This window comes from Sarcophilus harrisii, chromosome 2 (assembly GCF_902635505.1).
Source record: "Sarcophilus harrisii chromosome 2, mSarHar1.11, whole genome shotgun sequence".
In the NCBI taxonomy this organism is placed as follows: domain Eukaryota; kingdom Metazoa; phylum Chordata; class Mammalia; order Dasyuromorphia; family Dasyuridae; genus Sarcophilus; species Sarcophilus harrisii.
In genome coordinates this window covers 434,673,715-434,695,077 of record NC_045427.1, presented here as the reverse complement: position 1 = coordinate 434,695,077, position 21,363 = coordinate 434,673,715, and the positions used below count along the sequence as shown (strand labels likewise).

The 21,363-nt window shown below is 47.9% G+C and overlaps 2 protein-coding genes across 3 annotated transcripts; both read right to left on the bottom strand.

Moving 5' to 3' along the window:
* Positions 1-2,396: 2,396 nt before the first annotated feature.
* On the bottom strand, positions 2,397-9,394 carry NRSN2 (neurensin 2). 2 transcript variants are annotated; one of them, XM_023507356.2, is made up of 5 exons: positions 9,058-9,394; positions 5,519-5,718; positions 3,873-4,198; positions 3,423-3,478; positions 2,397-2,879 (listed from the first exon to the last, which is right to left on the bottom strand). In XM_023507356.2, the coding sequence occupies exons 2-5, from the start codon at positions 5,708-5,710 to the stop codon at positions 2,572-2,574; spliced, it is 882 nt and encodes a 293-aa protein (XP_023363124.1). In that variant the 5' UTR covers positions 5,711-5,718; positions 9,058-9,394; the 3' UTR covers positions 2,397-2,571. The 2 variants fall into 2 exon arrangements, with proteins under 2 accessions (XP_023363124.1, XP_031810005.1); XM_031954145.1 differs by lacking the exon at positions 9,058-9,394 and adding an exon at positions 6,358-7,214.
* An 8,062-nt stretch (positions 9,395-17,456) lies between these two features.
* On the bottom strand, positions 17,457-20,746 carry SOX12 (SRY-box transcription factor 12). The gene has a single exon (XM_031954143.1). It carries the CDS (start codon positions 19,260-19,262, stop codon positions 18,213-18,215), a length of 1,050 nt encoding a protein of 349 aa, XP_031810003.1. The 5' UTR covers positions 19,263-20,746; the 3' UTR covers positions 17,457-18,212.
* Positions 20,747-21,363: the final 617 nt, after the last annotated feature.

Sequence of the window (21,363 nt, the reverse complement as noted above, 5' to 3'; positions counted from 1 at the left end):
GGTCCATCTTTGGAGACTCCCTAAGTTGCTAAGAACTTTGAGAATTTGTGGTCACTTCTGTGCTGTGGGTAGATGGACAACTAGCAGAATCATGAGGAAATTGGGAGGCTTTTAAAAAAGGGAAGGGATAGACCTGATCTAGGAAGTCACACCGTGTTAGGGACTCAAGCCCAAGTTTGATATATTCAGAGTTCTTGCCATTAGATTAGATGTGCTGATTCCATTAGTAGCCCAGAGCCTGGGCTGGGAAGGGGCCAGGTGATCTATGGATTCCCTCTTTAGCCCAGGAGATGGTCAGAGTATGGAAATGCAAAGCTTCTCTGGGAACCTGCAGTCACTTTCCTCAGATTGACTTTTGAGTTGGGTTTAGCAAAGCAGGTTAGAGACACTTGGAATCTTGGATCTTGGAATTCCAGACACAGTCATTTTATAGTAACATACGCCTCTTTGAGATAAACAATGCCCGAAGGAGAACCATATGGGAGATATCTCTCCCAGAGCTTGTTGGAGTAAGGACAGACAGGGCAAGCGTAGGGCCACTTTTGTTCTTCACTGCCCACTCTCAACTCCAGGAAAGATCTCTATCTTATTTGGATAAATGATGGAGGTTCAGGAGGGGTATTCCTCCTGAACCTGCAGGAACAGCCAAGATTTATCATGAAGGTTTTTTGTTTTTCTTTTTTCCTCTGGATTTCACTTATATCTGTCACTCTATTGTCCCTCCCTCTCCATGTCTCTTTGTATCCCTTCAGGGTGATCCTCTTGATTATATAAGGAGCTTAGGCCTAGATGACAACCCAGTGGGGATGCTGAGCCAGGGCTGATCATGGCATTCAAGGCCCTGGAGCTATCCTTTCCTCTTCTGGAGGGGATGCGTGAGTTTTTGATCTGTGCCTATTGTCCTACTCAATCTTGAGAACAGTCTGTCTCAGGGTCTTTGAAGAGGAACTTTTGACTCACTGCACAGAAGTGGGGGTTAGGAGACTGGGGAAAAAGAGGGGACAGTGGCCTGGGTATCAGGGGAGGAAGGCCTAATTAGATTGGCTCCAGATTGGGGGTAGAGGCACTGCTAGGAAGTGGGAGGACACAGGTTGGAGGTGGGTAGGGTTAAGAAAAGGAAATGCTATTCCCTGGTGTAAAGCAGATAGCCTTGACCCTCCTAGAGGAGTCTTTACACCAAGAAAAAGGACTGAACTGGTCAAAAAGGATCTAAGAAAACTATATTCACTTCCTGTCCTTCCCTACCACAACCCCTGCCTGGCAGTTGAGAGAAAGGTGAGTCTTGACTATTTCTAAGCAATATGAGGGCTGGGGCATCCCTGCAGCCTTCCTCAGGATTTACCGGCCAGGCTACCCCTAACTCATTCTTGGTGGGGGGAGGCTCTCCTGTGGAGTCAGCTGTCCTCTATCCTTCTACACAGTTAACTGACAGTATCTGAATTGTTGGGGATCTGTTCCTGGGGATCTGGTCAAAGAGAATTTAGAACAGGTGAGTTACCTAGGACTAGGACTCCTCCAGCCACCCCAAATTAGAGTCACTCTTTACACAAAGCCATAGTATGTAAGTTCTTTTTAGTTTTTGTAGCTCTAGGTCTTAGAAGTGCTTTTCACATAGTAGGTTCCTAAGAAATGCTTGTAGATTATACTGACTACAATGCAAAATTTATGATGCAAAACAAGGTTGGGGCACTTTTAAAACTCAGAGGCCATATTGTCTCTCTTGTCTTTCTGGTAATCTCTCTCTGCCTTAGGATCTCACTGGGGGAGATGGGGAAGTAAGTTTTCTTGGATGGAGAGGGAGGAGAGAAATAACAAGTTTCTCCAGATTCCTTAATTAACAACAATGGTGCCCTGACGTATCCAGGTCCACCTGCCACTCACTTGCCAGCCAGGGCTTCTAGGATATGCTTGTCCTCCCTATGACCATACCCAAAGTATAATCTCTATGGGACCATATACCCAAGTGTTTGCCTTTCATACCCTAAGATACCCACCTTTCATAGTAGATGCACACCAATGTGCCTATCATCCACAGTACCCATCTTCATTGGGGCAGCATCTCAAAGTTATGCCCATATTTTAAGATAACTACACATCCCAAGGTATCTACTTTTATGATGCCCATTCTTTAAGGTGTCTGTTTTCCATAGTGTCCATCCCCCCGAGTCACTTCTTAAGGTCTCTCTCCTTTCATCCTCCCTATAAAGGACTATTTTTCAAAGTACCTACACCCCTAGGTTTTCTCCATCGAAAGGGACCACTCCATCCAGGTGTTCCCTCAAGGTACCCATCATCCAGCCTGAGGTGACCACCCTCTCTGGTGTCTCCCCTACATGGTATCTCCACCTCTGCCTGCCCTTCATGCCATTAGTATCTGGGTAGGAGAGAAGAAGTTCTTAAGATCCATCCTGGCTTTTTATTTAGGGAGAAAACAGGGGAAGAAGGGAACAGAGAGGGCTGGGGGGGTCAGGCAAAAGCAGGGTTAGGCTAGTGACCCCATACACCAGTGGAGCTGAGACCTTGGTTGCCAGGTAGCTTTTCAGATAAGCAGGATGAACTCCAACTCCCTCCCTATGCCAGTCCTGGGCACAGGTTGCCCCCTGGTGGTGATGGGAGAAAGGATACCTCTTGCTGTTGGACCCAGGATGGGGATACGTGAGAAGTTGGCTTGGGCGGACAGAGCATGGAGACATCAATTTCTTCCAGGGATACACTCATGTCTCCATCCAGAAAGCCCAGTTCCCCACCCCTCGGAGCTAGTTCGTTGGAAATAGCACTGGAGTGGGAATCGGGTGATCTGGGTCTGTTTTCCACTTCTGCCACCGACTCTCTTTGAGATAGGAAAGTCTCTTCCTCAGCCTGATCTTCAGGTTCCTCCTCTGTAAAATGGAGATGATTATACTAGTTTTGCCCAAGGACTTACAATAAATATAAGTGCTTTAAAGAAGAATGCAAGTATAAGGGATTCTTATTACACGATAACCTATTATGGGAAACAGGCAGCATCTTTTGGGGGGGTAAGGGAAGGAGGGAAGTTCAGCAGTTTTGGGAAGGGATACATCCACAAGGACCCCATATAATCCCCTCCCAAATCACTCTGCCCACCCAGATGTTTCTTTCTGTGAAGAAACAAAGATTCTGAGCGTCAGAGTCACAAAATGGCAGAGTAGGAAGGCACTTCAGAGCATATAATGTTGGAGCTAGAAATACTCTTAGAATATAGAACTTTAAAACAAGACCATAAAATGCTGGAGTAGAAGGAATTTTAAAATAGAAAAATATTAGAATATGAAACAACAAACTTTAGAGCTGAAAGGTATATATAATGTTAGAATACAAAACATAGGCATTCAGACCTAGAAGAACCTTAGCAAGTGTTTAACTTCTTAAATGGAAAACAATGCCAGAGAGAGATGACTTACCTAAGATCACACAGTTCTTCAGTGGCAGAGTGAGTTCATGAGATCCAGATTCCAAGCTAGAAAAAGAGAGTTAAGTTATTCTTTTGGGGAACTCTGTCCCGTTGGCCACTTCACAATGGAGGTGGGGGAAGGAACAGCAGGGGCCCCTGACCCTGGATATTCCACCCATTGGTCTAGCTTCTTTGAACTGGTCCTGGGTAAGTAGTCTTGGATCAAATGTTTCACTGAGATCCAGAAGGAAAAAGAAACAGTTAGGGAAAAGGGGATATAGAGAAGAAGATGGGCCAAAAAGACCCACAGGTTCTGAATCAGCGGTGCCCCCTCCCACCATTTGGGCTCCTCATGAGCTAGATTTAGGATTTTCACTTGAGCTGGATAATGGGAACCTACAAGGGAATCCCCCCCTTTAGGGGATACTTATAGCAGTGGAAGAAAAGCTCAGGTCCCCACCAGTTCTGGGGCCTCTGACATAAGATGGGTGCCCGCTGCTGTGCTTCTTCATCCTCCCTGTCCACAGGCTCTGCCTTTGGTTCTGGCTTGAGTCGGGTCAACAAGACCAAGAGCATGCAAGTACTCAGCAGGATCGCGGCAACAGCACAGAGAGCACTACCAGCTAGGCGGCAAGTGCCTAGAGCCTTGTTGTACTGAGCTGCTCGCTGGTCCAGAACCAGAAACTCTCCTGCTCCAATGCCCTCCAACTTAGGTGGTACAGCATAGCCCGTGGTCAGGGCAGCAGCTCCCAGAAGCAGCAAGAGGAGGGATAAAGATACGACTCCCTAGGAAGAGGAAGACAAGTGGTGGGCATGGGCAACTGTCCAACATACATCTATGTAGGGCAGTCAGCCAAAATGGGTTGTTTTGATTGTGTAAGAGGTTTTTATAAGATTCAGAAAAAAAAAAAAAAAACTTTAGACATCAGGTAGTCCAACTATGCTCTTACCTCCCCACCATTTTGCAGATGAAAACAACTGAACCCCAGTGAGGAAAAGTGATTTCTCAGAATTATGTAAGTAGTAGACTTGAACTGGGATTTGAACCCAGCTCCTCTCTCTTCAATCAATCAGATCCAATAGTATGAAATTCCTTTATACCTTACTATTTTGTTTCAGCTTTGGGAGTGTATAAGATGGGCTATTGCAAATAAAATTGCAAATACCATGAATTTGGTATAAATTGGTCTTTTAATAGTACCTATATCAATTATGCAGTCATACAGGAAAAACCAAGTGGATGAAAAATGAATATCACTCAGATTATGATATTCTATTTGATGGGCAGACTGCAGAAATAATCATGTGCTATATATATCTTGGCCAGGTGAATTATAGAACACAAGTTGAGAAAATTCACAGCTGCAAAGGGCTGACTCAAAGACAATGGCAAGGTCCATGGCGAGTGTGATTAGACTGTAGCATTTTACCAACTATGAATCCATTGCATGATGACGTAGTAGTTATCATTAAGGACATGAATCATTGGAAAAGGAGATGAATAGTTCATGTACCAACACTGAGGGATACATATAGAAAACCTGAAAATACTGAATGAATGTTTTGTATAGGATAAAAGCTGCAATCTGCATGAGTGGATAGAGTTCCCACATTGATAGGGGTAGTAGAACTTCTGAGTCAGAGTATGATTGGGTCTTATTTCTCTTATGAATATGTTACCAGTTTGATTTCCAAAGAGTCACTAATTCACAGCTCCACCAACAATGTAATAGCATACCTGTTTGCCCATAGCATTTAATTGCATCAATTTTGCCAATTTTGTGAGTTTGAGGTGGCAGAGGGAGAGGCAGCCTGGCATAATATATAGAGATATGGAATCAGAGCTAAGCTCTATTTCAGCCTGTAGTTCTCCCTCCCAACATTCTTTCTTATCCAGGAGCCTAGGCTGATCCTGAAAACCCCACTTTGTGTCCCATCTGTCTCTCAAGGTCTGCTTTGAATATTACTTTATTTTAAATTTTTTTCTCGATCATCCCAGTCCACAGTGACCTCTCCATTCTTTAAATTCCTAAAATTTGGACTATTGAAACTCTGGGCTAAGGCAGAAAGGTCAGCAGTTTGGAGAGTGGGGTGGAGAAGGCTTACCTTCCAGAAGGAGGACGACCAATCACAGGTATCCTGGTTATTTGGAGTGGGGTCCTCGACCTCCTCAGGGTGGGCTGCTCCTCCACAGTCCTCATAGAAGAGGTGCAGATAGGAACGGACCCCATTCCACTTGCCCTGGTCCTCATGGGGACCATGGCCGCAGGCGCACGGCCTTTCTCGAGCAGGCATCATGTTTCTGTCTGAGGGTGGGAGGAACATCAGGGTTTAATATCAAAGCTCCTCACAGCCCTTCGCACCCAATCAATTCTCTAGGCCATGTCACAGCCTTTTTCTAACTATTCTGTCTACATTTTGCTCTGGTGTATGTAGTAGAGCCTGTTGGAAGGCTTGAGTATGAATTCCACCTGTTTCTCATAAACTATTTGAACTTGGGAAAATCTTTTCACGATCTGTGGACCTCAGTTTGGTCTCTGTAAAACCAGGAAATCTATAAGAAAGGAATCTTCCAGCCCTCACATTCTATAGTCTATGTTTAAAAAATGTTTTCTTGCTTTAAATTCTGTGATACTCCAGTATTTCAACACTTATTGGAGGAGATCAGTTTATAATAGATGGCCAACACATCTTAAAAGGGAAAGGACTTTTTCTCTTTTTTATTTACCGCAGAGGGCCCTTTCTGGCCTCTAGTCATTTTAGCTTTCACCCCTCTTTTCCTCCCACACAGTTCAAACAAGATTCTTTAGAATTTCTCCTCACAATAATCTGGGTCCATAGATCCTAAAGGCCCATTGAGTAGTCTACTGGCTAGGAGGAGATCTAATAACACTTTCTCTGGGTCTCTTTCCTCCCCCCATCATATTCTGTTTAGTTATACTTACTTATATCTCCCCTAGCAGATTGTAAGCCTCTTGAGGGTCTTGTTCATATTGTTTTTCATTTTTTTTTTTTATCTCTAGAAGAGGCTTCGAGACAGAATGCATACAGAACCAACACTGGAGACAGGAAGACTCCCCCACATAACTGGTATTGTGGGACAACTGCTAAATCATTTAATCTCTCAATGCTCTAGGCAACTCACTAAGACTTTAAATGACTTTGGTGTAGGTCTGGTTTGGTGGAGGGAGACATCTTCCCAGTGAGTTCCCTCAACCAATAAAATCATAGGTCTGGTCTCTATCCCAGTCTCAGAATATAATAGCTGCTTAACAAATGTTTATTGGATTAGATTTATTGAGTGGATAAATCAACTTCATACTCTCCCCCTTCGAGGTTTTGCCTAAGAATAGTTTAAGGTAAGACTCCCATCTCTCTACCCTTCCTTTTCCCATAATTATTTGCATTTGGATACTAAAGCCTTCTGGAACCAAAGGTATTCCTGGATGAGATTCAGAGAAGACTTTAGAATGAGAGTGTTTGAATTAACCCGTTGATTGTCCATCTAGAAATTGTCTATTTAATTCAATAGCTTCATTTTAAAGAGAAGGAAACTGAGGCTCAGAGAGATTTGGTGACTTGGAATGAAAGCATCCCCAAACTGGAGAGAGATTCTCAGAAGTCATCTAGTTCAATCAAGGATTGCTTAACAATCTTCTCTTCAAAAAGGCAGCATTCCAGATTTGGGGCTTGGAGTCAGAGAGCCTCAGTTAAAATCTACATAATGCATATGAACTTGGGTAAGTGATTTAACTCCTTTGGGTGCCAATTTTTTCATTTCTAAAATGAAGAGAAAGGGTTAGACTAGAACCTCTGAAATCTCTTCTAGTTCTAAATCTATATTACTCTCTACAACATTCCTAATAAGTGGATCATCCAGCTCTTGCTGGAATACCTCCAGTGATGGGGAAGTCACTATCTCTCAAGTCCTCATTATTTCTAAAGTTACATACATAATACATATGTATATTATATGTGTGTGTGTATACACACATTATATATATATATATATATATATATATATATATACATACACATCAATATGAGCTATTGTTTTGTTGTTGGACAGTTGTGAAGGTTAGGAAGTTCTTACTCTGAGAAGTGCAATCTGCCTTCAGCTTATTCTCCCCATTTTTCCTGATCTGTCTTCCCAGGTCAGGAAGAATAAAGCCAGATTTTTCAGCTTTAGGACAGCCTTTATCTACTTGAAACCTTTCCTAAGGTCATGCTGCTTGGAATGGTTAAACTAGAATAAGAATCCAAATCTCCTCAATACAATTTCAAATTTTCAGGGAAGAGCTAGCTACTTAGGGGGTTGTTTTATGGGTAGAGAGATGGGCCTCACTTTCAGACTTTCGGTGACAGTGCAGGTTTAGGAAGGATGAAGATAGGGATCTAAGGGGGAGAAAGTGCCCTTCTGAATGGAACAAAGGGGCTACGGGTAAGGTGTGAAGAGGGCTTTAAGTTAAGAGTTGGGGAGGACGGCAGGATTCCCAGCTTGGGAACAGGGCTTTATTCCAAGTCTTCATTTATTAACATGGGGAAGGGGGATAAGGGGATGAGGGGCCTGTTGCAGAAACAGGGAACTAAAAGCTGGGAATGGAGATATGGTTGGGCCTTACTGCTTTCCCATGTTAGCTCTATACCTTTTCCCTCTAAATGCCACTCTCCTTAGGAAGAGGAGGAGGAAGGTGACCTTGGAGCCTCCTCTCCAGTCTCTGTGGCCCCACCTCCTCCCCCTATTCTGGGTCTCTGCTGCTGGACTGGGGGAGGGGAAGGACCAGCCAGTGGAAAGCTTAGGGTGAGAGTTGCCATGGAAACAGTCTCAAGACTGGCCAGAGATGGAGGAGGGAGGGAAAGCTGGCTGCAGTGGGATGGGGGTGGGGTAAGGAGGGAGAAAGAGAAAGGGGGGAATGTTTGAGGGGGAAGGGCTGTTGGCTACAGGTGAATCAGCAATCTAAGATGGGGATAAGAGAAAGGAAGAGGGGGTTTAGTAAGATGGCTACAGGTTGAGTCAGCTACTGATGGAGGGGGGGAGTGGAGGATTAGGAGGAGGAGAGACACAAGGATGTTGACTACAGCAGACAACCTGTGAGTCAGCTCCTAGAATGGGAGAGGGAGAGAAGGGACAAGGGGAGGGGGCAGTAAAGGGAGTAGAGGATGGATAGAAATAGAAATGTGGTCTCTCTTCATGTTTTGGTTCTCCACTCTTCCCTCCAGCTCTTGCTCAGGCCTCTCTCCAAGGTGAAGTCCTCCTGGAGATAGAGATCCTGTCCCGGTTGGGGTTTCTGCTCCCCCTCCCCCTACCCACCCCTCTACAAAGAGCTCCAAGGAGTATCTCTTCCGGGCTTCCCACCCTCTCCCTTTAGAGGAAAGTGTATTTATATTTCTATAGCATATTCCAGCTGCCCATCAGACTACCCGACCCTTTCCTCTAACGGGGAAACTGAGGCACAGAAGTGGTGCATAGCCCGGATCTGAGGCATCCCACAGGGATATAAGGAATCCCAGTCTAGCATCTCGTTTTTTCCCAGGGCAGAATCAGTCGGGTTAGACCGGTCCCCTCCTCCCCTTATTGGTCCCAGGGCTAGGACCTGGGCACCTCCGTGCCTTGATGAGGCGCCCTGGACCCCCGTACTGCTTACCTAGGCCAGGGGTACTGCCATACTCGACCTCAGAGCACCGTCTGCCTCCCTGGGGTCCCCCGACTGCCTGGCTCGGCCTGACAGGAGAGGAAAGGCAGCCCCCGAGCCAAAAGAGCTGGCTCTGGGGCTAGCCTGGGAGAGAAGACTGAGACTGGGGCTGAGGGGGTGTCGGAGCGCGGCGGGCTGCGCTCACCTCGAAGCCCGCAGCCTCCCCTGTGCTGGGTTGAGCTGGCGCTTGCGCAAGAACCACTCTGCGGAGGGAGGGTGGGAGGTGGGGAGGAGGGTGGGGGTGACGGTGCTGGAGTCCATGGCACTGCTTCATCAACCCCAGGTAGCTTCTAGAAGTGGCATCTCCCGCTACTCTCTCGGGCTGCCACGGGCTGCACAAAGCTGAGTGGTATTTGGTTTTCCTAGGGAATTTAACCCCCATCCGCCCGCTAAACACCCCCTTCATGAATTCGGGAAGCTCCCCTCCATACCGAGCCCCTGTCTTCCACGATGCGTTCTCCCCCATCCCCTCGTTAAGCTCGCGTCATCCTTCGCTGAGTCCTCATTTCTCAATGAACCCACATCAACTAACCTCCCCCCCAGCTCACCCACCGAGCCTCATTCCTTAAAAGAGAATCGAGCCTCTTCACTGAGTCACCTCCCCTCTCACAGATACCCCATTCTGTCAATAAGACTCCATCCACACATTTAAGGTCAACATAACTAACTCCAATGGAGCTTTGGGGAGCTCTGGACAAATCCCCCTCCACATTTTAAGCCTCTTTTCTATCTACGTTTTCCCCAAAGCTGCCGCTTTCCCCAAGTGTTTGGTCTGAGGGAGCTGTTCTCTCTACCGGCCCCTTACTTAATCTCCTGTTGTTATTTGGTTTGCCTCTCCCTTTTTTCCTTCCGTTCGCCCCGAGATAGGATAAAGTCCCTGGGTTTTGGCCAGTGAGAATCCAGATGGTCAATCAGTTCTCTAGAGGCGCTGCAATAGTGGATTGTGAAGATTTTAGCCAGGCCTCATTCTCATGCTCCAGGCAATATTCCCCACAGTCCCTTTGGGACCTGGGTCCTGACAGACTGGGGCAAGGAAGTCTGAACCCCCTGGGGCCTTCTAATCAACATCTGGATTTTTCTGTGAAAGTTAGGGATATTTTCCTCTCTGGGTAGTGCCTGCTGGGGCTCCATCCCAATCAATCTTCTCACTCCCTTTCTGCCTTGATTTGGGTCCCTCTGAGATTTGTTGTATAGTTTTCGCTGTTACACACCTTCCTTACACCTCTGAATACCAGGAATCTTCCTTTCAGGCAGGGCCAGCAAGGGCTTCCACAGACTTCAATCTTCAGGAAAAATCCTCTACCAGCCCATGTGAGCAGGAGGGCTCTGTGCGGGTGCACCTGGGCCATTTCCTAGCAGCATCCCGAGACAGTCCTCCCCCAGGTGCAAAAAAACAACAAAACAAAACAAAAAACCCAACAACAACAAACAGGCTAGGAAGCCACCATAATAGGGGGGAAAAAAGCAGAGTGTCAGGGACTTTAAGGAACCTCTCCCTAGGTAAGATTTGTCCTGGCTCCAGGTACAGGGTCCTCACCACTGACATGATCCACCCTAATATTAATCCAGAGTAAGAACTGATCTTTGAAAGGAGGGTCTTACAGCCCCCACCTGTTGGGAAGATGGCCTGACCTTCTGTTGCTAGGAAACCCAAGAAAAGCTGAGCTGAGGCATTGGTTGCTAGGAAACACCAGAGATGGGGGTGGGGTGGCCATTGGTTGCTAGGGAGCTCAATGAAACTGGGGAAATTCAGGCAGATGTCCAGTTTAGAAGTAGCCACTTCCCTCAGTCCTCTTCCCCCCCCTCCCTCTTCTTTTCTCTTTCTCCCTTTCCTTAACAGTGATGGTAATCTTAAACAAGTCACTTCTCTCTTTTAACCTATTTTCTCATCGCCAGAATGAGAGTCGGGCTAAGGAGTCTTTAAAGCTCTCTCCTTGCTATCTCTAAAGATCTCTGTTCTCAGGGACCTTTTAGCTTTGATATGCTAGGTTTTTTGGTCTCTCCATTTCCTCTTCCTCTTTGGTTCCCTCTTGCTTTTCCTGTTTCCTTTTCTCTAAACTTTTCTTCTCCTTTATCTCTACCGCCATCTCTTCTCCCTTCCTTTCTCTACCTCTTTCCCAAGAAAGTATCAAGATAAGGAGACTGATTTCTTCTGAGAAGGGGTACCCCACCCAGAAATGTCCTGTCCCCCAGCCTTCTTTCTTTAATAGTATTTTATCCCCCTAGTTATACGTAAAGATAATTTTTAGTATTTATTTTTACAAGACTTTGAGGTTCCAAATTTTTCTTCTTTCATTCCTTCCTCCTTTCCCTTCTTCCTAAGATAGTAAGCAATTTGAATTAGATTATATATGTTCCCCAGCCTTCTATCCACTACATCTGAAGATTTGGACTGATCCTTTCCAGTACACTCAAGGCAAGCACCTTGAAGGGGTGTGTGTGTGTGTGTGTGTGTGTGTGTGTGTGTGTGTGTGTGATCCCTCTCCGTTCTTCACTCTATTATTCCATTTCCATCTGTAATTTCTTTCCAGCCTCAACCAACCTCAAATATTCAGCAGACTTCTTGTGGTTGAAGCACCTGGGACCTGGGTTGAGGAAACAGGTGATTAAGGAGTATGTGTGTAGTGTGTATTTCAGAGTCAGATGACCTAAATTTAAATACCAATTCTGACAGCTATGTGGCTTCTGATTTGTCATTCAATTTCTCTGGGCCTCAGTTTCATTCTTTATTAAAAAAAAAAAAAAAAAAGAGTTGTACCCAATGATTTCCGAGGTTGGTTTGATTTTTTTCTGGCTCTGGGAGTTTATGATTATACGAATAGCCTAAGAATAGAATGTGATGCTGCTTCCAGGCTCTGCACCTTGAGAGATGTTTTGAAAAGCCCACCAGGGACTGTTGCACACTCCATTATCTCTATAAAAGTGTGGAGCATATAATCTTGGTATTTCTAGGCCCATGATGACCCTCAGCCCTTCTACCCCCCAAAAAAAATTTGTCTTTGGGTCTCAGGAACAACATGTTTGGTTCTGGTACCTATCCATCATTAGGGCCTGGATCTGTGTCAGAGTACTCACGATTTAGTCAGAAGACCTGGGTTTGAGTACCCACTTTGTTACCTTCTGCTTGTGGGACCTCAGACAAGAAGCTTCTTCCCCCCTCTAGGATTTAGTTTCTTAATCTGTAAAATGAGGGGATTAGACTAGATAATCACTCTGGTTTCCTCCAGCTCAAAATCCTATGACTCTGATCTTCCCAGCCCACAACAGTTCTTGGTCCACCAACCTCTTGGCTCCGTACTACAAACTTCCTAAAAGGAGGGCACAGAGCCTTTCTTCCTACAATGATGTTGAGGAAAATACCATGTAAATTTGTGTTATCTAGACATTCAAACTAGAACAGGATTGAACTTCTTGGGGTTGCTATGGGAGAGTATTTTGGAAGCCTTAACAAACTATGTAAGTAAGCTACTTTTTAAAAATAGGACTTTACTCCACAATAAGGCTGTTAAGTCATAAAAGAATTGTCATTTCTCCTGTTTTACAGACCACAGGATTTCAGGGTTAGTGGCCAGCTAGTCCAAACCTTATCTGGAAAAAGAAATCACAGATGCTAATCCAGACAGAGTGACTTTTCCCAATTTATTTAGCAAAGAGAGCCAGGAAGCAAACCCAGGGCCTCTGAGCCCAAATTTGGTGCTTGCCCTTTCCACTATACTGTTCTTCTCTCCTCTGTCAATTTTTGTATTTTTGGAGCTGTTTGTGCCTAAGTCGTCAAATTATGCTTTTAAAACCTCCTACTTTGAAACCCTTCTCTTCCAGGAAGCTTTCTTGGACTCTTCCAGACCACAATGATTCCCCACTATGAATATCTTAGTGGTTATATGACATCTGGTAGCATTTGATTATGCAGGGTTTTCTAGGTGTTATTTCCCTTTAGTTTTTATAAGAGACCTAGAGCTTCATATTTCCTAATGGACTCCTGAACTTTGGAAGGACAAGAATCTGTCTTATTGATCCTGTCTTACATTTCTTTGTATTCCATCCACTGAGCTTGTTACACAGCAGGAACTCAAAAACAGTTCATACATCTGGAATTCATTCCTTTTATTGGAAAAGATCAAAAGGCAGGACTAAATGATCTCTTAAGTTTCTTACTATGAAGACATCCTATGGCTCCTTCAATAGCCTACATTTAAAGGTTCTTTCCAGCTTTGACATTCTATAGTCCAAGGTCCCTTCCAGCTCTTGACAGACTATGTTCTAAGTTTCCCCTCAGTTATGACATTCTCTGTTCCAAGGCCCTTCCCAGACCTGATATTTTATGTTCTAAGGTTTCTCCTAGCTATGACATTCTCTGTTCCAAGGCCCGTCCTAGCCTTGATATTTTATGTTCTGAGGTTTCTCCTAGCTATGACATTCTATGTTATATGATTATGTGTTTTATTCATTGATTACCGGAGTTCTCTTCCTGAAGGTAGAATAGCTATTTTCACACCCACCTCCTTCCAGAATTGAACAAAAGTCGGGATACTACCACAATTTAGCCAGCAGGTGTCACCATGATCCTAGACAGTGTTTCTTCCCCTCTCTCCTCCCATCTTTCCCTTCTCCCTCCCTCCCTCCCCTCTTCTCAAGTCTTATCTCATCCCAGATGCAGGGAGAATCTGAGGATACTTAAGCCTAAATGGGCCTTGGAACATAGATTGTCAGAGCTGAACGGTACATCCTCCCTCTGGTTCTGTGTCAGAGTCACAGAATTAAAACAACTTAAGAGTTGTAAGGGATCTTGAAGACAATGTAGTCCAGCATCTTTCCTTTACAGGGCATATTGAGATATGAAGTGGGAAAGACATTTGTCCTAAGTCATACAAGAAGAAAACAGCAGAGATGGGATTCAAGTCCAGGTCTTCTGACTCCACATCCAATTCTCTTTCCATTAAACTTTATTTTCTCCTTCTCTTCTTAATTCCTACATTCCCATTTAATGGGGAACCTGCATTTTCAGACCTTTTCAGGTCTGGGAGTTCTCCTTTAGGAGACACATTGAAGTGTTGGGATGTGTCTAGAAGAGGTGAGCATGTTATGGGAGAAGCTGGTAGCTATGTTATTTAATTGGCTGAAGGGGCTAGGGATGTAAAATAGGTTTTTTTTGGGGTACAACTTAACCATTTTCAAGTATTATGTAGAATTTTTAACATGAATCCCCTACTACTTGATCCCAGAGGACAGAACAATGGGCAAAGGCTAAAAAAATGAAGGGAAGCAGATTTCAGTTGAATAGAGCATTTCTGTAATGGAATAGTAAACTTTGGTGGAAAGTGAGCCTTTTTATAAGGCTGTTCTGTGTTAAAATAGGTAGAATAATTGGTTGTTAAAATTCATGCAGACAGGGCTCCTGCTTTAGTTGGGAATTAGACCAGATCATCTATGAGGTCCCATCCAAATCTAGAAGCTAATGAAATGAAAGGTTTTATCTCTTCATAATTTAATATATTACGATGGGAAGGAATTTGGGGAACAAGAGACTAGAGGCAATTGTGTACTGTTGAGATCTGTTTTTGTCTCTCCAATCTGTCTCTAGATTTTCAAGGATAAGAAGACATATGTAATCTTTCATACCTATCCTAGACAGAATTGAAGCTCAATGAAGTCTTGATGGAAGAAGTAGGAGAAAGGAGAAAAAGAGAAATAGACACATAGAGATAGACAGGTTCTGGGCACATATACTTTATTCAGTCCTGGTATTGGGCAGCAATACTGGAGTCCAGGGCTTCCAGCCCCTTCCACACAGAGAGGGGGCTGTCCCCCTCCTCCTCTCGGCTATGAGACTAGTTCTCCAAGACAACACACAGTGATACCTCTTCACTCATACAACATTTTAAAGAAAAAAAAGAAAGGAAATGCAAAAGAAAGCGATAGAAAGGAGGCCTGGAATTGGAGCACCACATACAGGGGTAGCTGGTAGGTGGGTTGGGATAGGATATCCCTGTAGAGATGCTGGCCTGTGTGGGGAACGGCACAGAAGGAGGTGTGGAGGGACCGGGGTCCCCATTTGTTCCTGAGAGATCTGTGTATGTGGGTATTTGAACCTATGACAGAGTGGGGCATACCATGTCAGCAGAATCTGGGTAGGGAGGGGAGATGGGCAAGTTGGGGATGAGGAAGGGCAGAGGTCGAGGGGGACAGGTGAGGCTGTGAAATGCCAGGTAGCTGAGGGAGGCAAACAGCAGGAGGCCAGAGGAAAGGGGAAGGAAGGGAGCACAGCATAGGTTGGGGGAGGCTGTCCAATAGAGGACAGACACCCTCTGACAGGAAGAAACACGGTTGTCATCCAGGCCTTGAAGGACCTGGCCAGCATTTCTTTTTAGCCCACGGAAGCCATAAGCTAGGAATAGCCCTCAGACCCTGCATTTCATAACCCAGATAATCCAAATGCATGGGAAAAGGCACCTGTCCCCATTTCAAAAATGGGCAAACTGAGGCACAGAGGGTCAGTATAAGACAAAAACTAGGGCTTCTTGTACTAGGTTACTCACTCTGAATTAATGCTCTGACCATTCCTGTCACATCCCTCTGGACCCTTCAAGTGAAAGCTTAAACACTGGCCTACAGATGACCCCTCTTAGTCCTGGGAACCACTGGGGAGGCTGAGCATGCCTCAGGGAGCTTGCTGAATGACTGCTGACTTGATCACTGACTCCCAGCTCTCTCCACCTTTCTTTCCCCAGATGAATGATAACACTGATCAAAGCATTTGGCACTGAGAACTGGGTGAGGGTCAAAGGGGAGAGGTTGAAAGAGGGTTGAAAGATAGTCAAGAGTAATAGGGCCTGACCATGGGATCCAATCCTGAGCAGGGAGAAACTGGCAGGGCCCCAAACTCCATGGCCAAGCCCAGGGAGAATCTGCATGGCTTACTCTTCAGAGGTTCCCCATCTGGACATTTGCTGTCTCCCCTCTTGAGGAGATGTGAGTATTCAGGAAGTATTCACTTTACTGGGGGTCTTTCCCAGGGGCCCCAGCAGGCTGTGTAGAAAGGATATATATTGTTGAGTGCTTTAAACAGCCTCTCCTGCTCTCTGATCTTTTCGCTTTCAGATGTCTCTCAGAGTAGGCTTTTAAAGGGGGGGAAGGTCTGCTGTCCTCTGTCCCCCTGCCCCCATCCAGCAGCTCTATATATGATTCCCCTCAAGGGGCTTATATCTTGTATCTTGGAATAGATTTTGATGGTGCTACCAGTCCCACTAGTAAAGAAGACCTGGTCACTCTAAGTGGGGTTAGGATATTTGCTGAGGTCAAGAGGTCTCAGCCTGGCTTGGGTTATTTTGGGGAACTTGATGAACCAAGTCATCTTTAGGTGAAGCCCACAGATGGAGCTCTGGGCAGGACTTACCCTGCTAAGAGATGAGGAGCTAGGGCTTTTCAAGGTCACCTAATCCCACCCTATCATTTTACAGATGAGAACTGGGGCCAGGTGCACCTGGAAAAGGGCAGTCAACAGGGCAAATGAAAGGGAGGAAGGGAAAGGGGTTATCATTTCTCAGGGGTGTCTAGTAGGGTATCCTCAGACAACAAAAGAATTAAATAATCCTCTTTAGAACCAGGGAATTCACCATTCCATCAATGTTTCTCTTAAAAGGCAGAGCTTTGAGGTCACCTAGAGTTGATAAGGTGGTTGCAGGCTAAAATAGAATGTCCTCTGCCTCTATCTTTGTCCAGAGTGGATTGCCCTGGTGGGGTTGGTAACTGGACAAGCACCCCAGGTTTTCCTCAAAGGTAGTCCAGGACATGAAGGAGGAAGCAAGGTCACAACTTCAGCTCTTCACTGAGAGAGGGAGGTCTGGAGGGAGACTTGCAGGTGGGAGGGCAGAAGGGAGTAAAAGGGAAGAGGGGAGGGGGGAACTATGGAGTAACCGAACACAGGAATAGGGGTCATGGATCTGGGTAAGGAAGAGCTAGGCTTCAGAGAGAATCATTAGAGCAGTCTCTCTCACAACCCTGAGCCAGGATGGGGTGATGAGTGGAACACATCCCAGCCAGGGAAATTTTGAGGGAGGTGGGCTTGTGTACTCTGGTGAGACCTCCCCTTTGGAGAAGAGGGAGGAGTAGATGAGATGTGTGTGCCTGCGTATGTAGGACATAGAGAAAGGGGGTTCTGCCCAAGGAATGGGATGTAGGGCATATAGGGAAAGAATGGGGAAAATAGGATATGTGTATAAGGGGTGGAAAGAGAGATTTGTTTGTGGAAGAGATGGAGAGAGATTCATAAGATCATAGATATAGAGCTGGAAGAGACCTTAAAAGGCCATGTAGTCCAACCCCCTCATTTTACAGATGAGGAAACTGAGGCCCCAAAAGGTGAAGGGATTTGCCCAAAGTCACACAGGTAGTTATTTTAATCTGGAATTTGAACACAGATCCTCTGATTCCTAATCCAGGGCAGTAATGAGCTGCCTCCCTAAGGGATGGAGAGAAAAGTGTCTCTATAAGGAATGGAGAGAGGGTTGTGTCTGCGTCCATATAAGGGGAAGTTTCATAGATTTCTAGAGCTGGAAGGGATCTTAGGGGTCATCTATTCCAACCACTTCATTTTACAGATAAGGAAATTTAGGCAGAGAGAAGTCAAATCACCTGCCCAAGGTCACACAGCTGGTTAGGGTCAGAGCTGGAACTCGAAGAGGATTCTTCCAGCTCCACTACCCCATGCTTCCACCACAAAGAAAGGGGTGTGTATATGGGATGGAGAAAGGAGCATGCCAGTATGTAGGGGATTGAAGGAGCAAAGACCCATGTGTTTCTGTGTTTAAGGGATGGAGAGAGGGGTGTGTCTAGGAGTATGGAGAGAGGGGTGTGTCTAGAAAGATGGAGAGAGGGGCGTGTCTGGGTGCAAGTCATGGAAAGTGGGGTGTGTCCATAGGGGATGGGTTGTAGGGTAGGCTGAGTGTGGAGGCATGGCTGAGGGCGTTTGATTCGGGGATGGGGTGACAGCGGAAGCCTTTGCCTTTGATGGGGCTGAAGGCCAAAAATACCTGATTCCTGTATGTAAACAGCTGGTTTTTGAGTGCGACCTGATTTGTGGAGTCCGAGTCACCTAGTGAGTGCCTGGCTCAGTAGGTGAAGACCAAGTCCGCGATGCTGGACATGAGCCAGTCTCCAGCGATCATCTCGGTCACCTCGGGGGTGCAGTAGTCCGGGAACTCGAAGTGCGAGGTCCCTGCAGGAGGGAACTGGTCCGGGTCCCTGTCGAGGGCGGTGCAGTCTAGGCCAGGGCCTATGGTACCTGGGAGTTGCCGGGGCAGGAACCCAAGAGGTTCCTTCTCCGGCTCTTCCTCCTCTTCCTCCTCCTCCTCTTCCTCCTCTCTCCCCTCTTCTTCTTCCTCGCGCTCTTCGTCTGAAGGAACCAGGGAGGAGGGCGCCGGGGAGCCAAGCGGCGAGGTGGCGGTCACTCCGCGCTGCGAGGATCTCGAAGTCTCGGGGGTACCCCCAGCTTCTTCCGATTGCGGCTCCGGGCGCGGCCCCCCTGCCCGCTCCCCTGGTCTCCCCCCAGCCCGCCCCGCAGGGACCATCCGCCACAGCTCGCGCCCAGGAGTCTCCACCAGCCGCACTTCCAATAGTTCCTCCTCCTCCTCCTCCTCTTCGTCCTCGGCTTCCACCTCCTCCCCCAGAGTGGGGCCTCCCCCGCGCTGCTCCCCAGACTCCCCGGCTGTCTTCCTGCGCCCCCCACCCCCGCGGCCCAACAGCGCCGGCTTAGTCTTGCTGGGGAGGCGGGGCCGCGCCTTACTGGGCGCCCCCTTGCCCTTCTTACGGGGCCGGTACTTGTAGTCCGGGTAGTCAGCCATGTGCTTGAGACGCAGCCGCTCAGCCTCGCGGACGAACGGGATCTTCTCGGAGTCCTGCAGCAGCTGCCAGCGGCGGCCCAGTCTCTTGGAGATCTCGGCGTTGTGCATATCGGGCCACTGGTCCATGATCTTCCGTCTCTCGTGTTGCGACCATACCATGAAAGCGTTCATGGGCCGCTTGATGTGGCCGCTGGGGGTCTTGCACCAGCCCGGCTCACCAGGGGTCTCCCGGCGGAGCCGCGCCCTCTCGCCCGCAGCCGGCGGCTGGCAGCCTTCCCGCTTGGCTTCGCCAACGCGACCTCTCTTCTGTTGCACCATCCCGCTCGGGACTTTGCCCTCCTTCACTCCTCGGTTACTTAGACGGCTGCAGGGGCCCCAGGCATTCTCCAGACCCGGCCGGGGCAGGGAAGAAGGGATGCGCGGCCAGCCACCTGGTTCGGCTCGGTCTGATCCTCTAGGGCAGGAAAGCTAGCTGGGCTACCTGGTAGAGGAGATGGGCTTTGGCGGGCTGCGCGTGGGCCCCCGACGGGCTGGCGCGTGTGGTCAGCTCCGGGGCTCCATACGGGCTTGGCGCGTCCACAACCCCTCCTCAAGTTTATTTCAAATCCATTACAGAGGTTTTTCAATGGAAAAAATTTGCTGCTTCTTGCTGGTGTCTGCCGTCTTCTCCCAGTCCACGCTGTTCGGTTCCCCAGTCAGCGGGACTCCTAAGCCGACGCGGCTGCCGCCTGCACGCATCCCAGCCAGGCGCGGGGCCGTTCGGCACTTCCCCGCCCCTCGGCCGCCGCCTCCCAGTGTCTTTCTCCCCGCGCGCCCCCGCTCGCGCGCGCCCGGTCTCCTCTCACGCGCACCCGAGCCCCGGGCACAGTCCTGTACGCTGGACCGCCCCGGGTCAGCCCCAGCTAAGGTGCAGCTTCTGTCAGCTGCCTAGCCCCGCCCACCTCAGGGGATAGCTGAGACTAAGGTTGCCAGGCAGGGGAGGGAATATCTGCATCCCCCAATCGCTGCCCTAGGAGCTAGGGCTTCTGTTGGGAGGGCGGGGTTCCGGGTTGTCCCCCTACCCAGGCTCTTGTTGTGGAAGGTGGCAAGAGTCGGAGTCAGTTTCCTTTTCCCCTAACCCACACCTCGAGGTACTAGGACTAGGTGGAGTGAAGGGGGATGGATCTTTTGACCATCTCCAGTCCAGATCTCAAAGTGCGAGATGTGAAGAGAGGGGATGAACTGGTATTCTTTTGATACTCTGGCGAAAATCAGTTCGGGAGCTTTTCCCGTAGTCTACTCTCTCCTGCTGGCAGGTCGAACGATTACCCCAAAGGTTTCATGCATTTCTAAACCTAGCCCTGGGGACGAAGTAGGGTGAGGAGGGAACTAGTTTCAGGCCCCTTACTCCCAGGGAAATTGTTGAGTATCTGGTAGTAGATAGAGATGGTGTCTCTGGGTCTCTAGGGAGGCCCCTCTCACTAGGCTCTTCATGCTCTTAGTGGAAGTGGTTGCGGAGACTCTAGGTTAGTCAGTTCCCGCCCCACGGTACTCGATCACTTCTCACCCATTTTGGACCTCTCCCATAATGCTTCCGCGATCATTTCGTCTCCTTAAGGTTTTGGAGCTTTTTTTTAGGGTCGAAGAAGTCCACAATGCCCCTTCTTTCACAACTCCAGGTGATTGGCGAACTTGGGAGCAAGTCACTGGAACCTGACCCCTTCAGTGGGCATGTCTGGCTCCATCTCTGGGTCAGTAGCGGGGAGCCAGGGGCAGTATGGGGAGAGGAGACTGGAAGAGAAGTGGGGATCAGGTATGGTAGGCGCACGGGTAGGTGGTGCCTGTCTGGGGGGCCTGGAAGGGGGTCCTGGCCCACGTGCCCTGCGCCTCCCCTAATGCCATCCAGTGAGGACATTGCGGGGCGGGCCCTAGGGAGTGGGTCACCTTCAGTAGACCCTCCATTGGCTGTAGGCGAAGGAGAGAGAGAGAGAGAGAGAGAGAGAGAGAGAGAGAGAGAGAGAGAGACTGAGGGGGGAGGGGGGAGAAGAGGGAGGGCGAATGAGTGTGTGTGTGTGTGTGTGTGTGTGAATGTGGTAGAGGCCGTGCCTCATGGGGCGGGAGGGGCAGCTTCTAAGGAAGAGATGCGCAGTGGGGTGGGGGAAGGAAGGAAAGAGTAGAACAAGGCTGAGGAGAACTCGATCTGAACCTGCGGGGTGTCTGGGTGGAAGAAGAAAGGCCAAGGGGAGGTGCAATTCTGGCCGCCCAGCCTCCCGGTGGGGTGGGAGGAAAGGGATGTGAGCCGAATGCTAAGGAGGGGAGTGGGGAGAGGGTGAGATGGGGGAAGGGCTGAAAGGAGGCTTGGAGGAGGAGAAAAGCAGAAGCCTCGGGTTTTGCTTCAGATTCAGCTAGAGATCCTAATTAGCGCGCTTTAGAGCTGGGC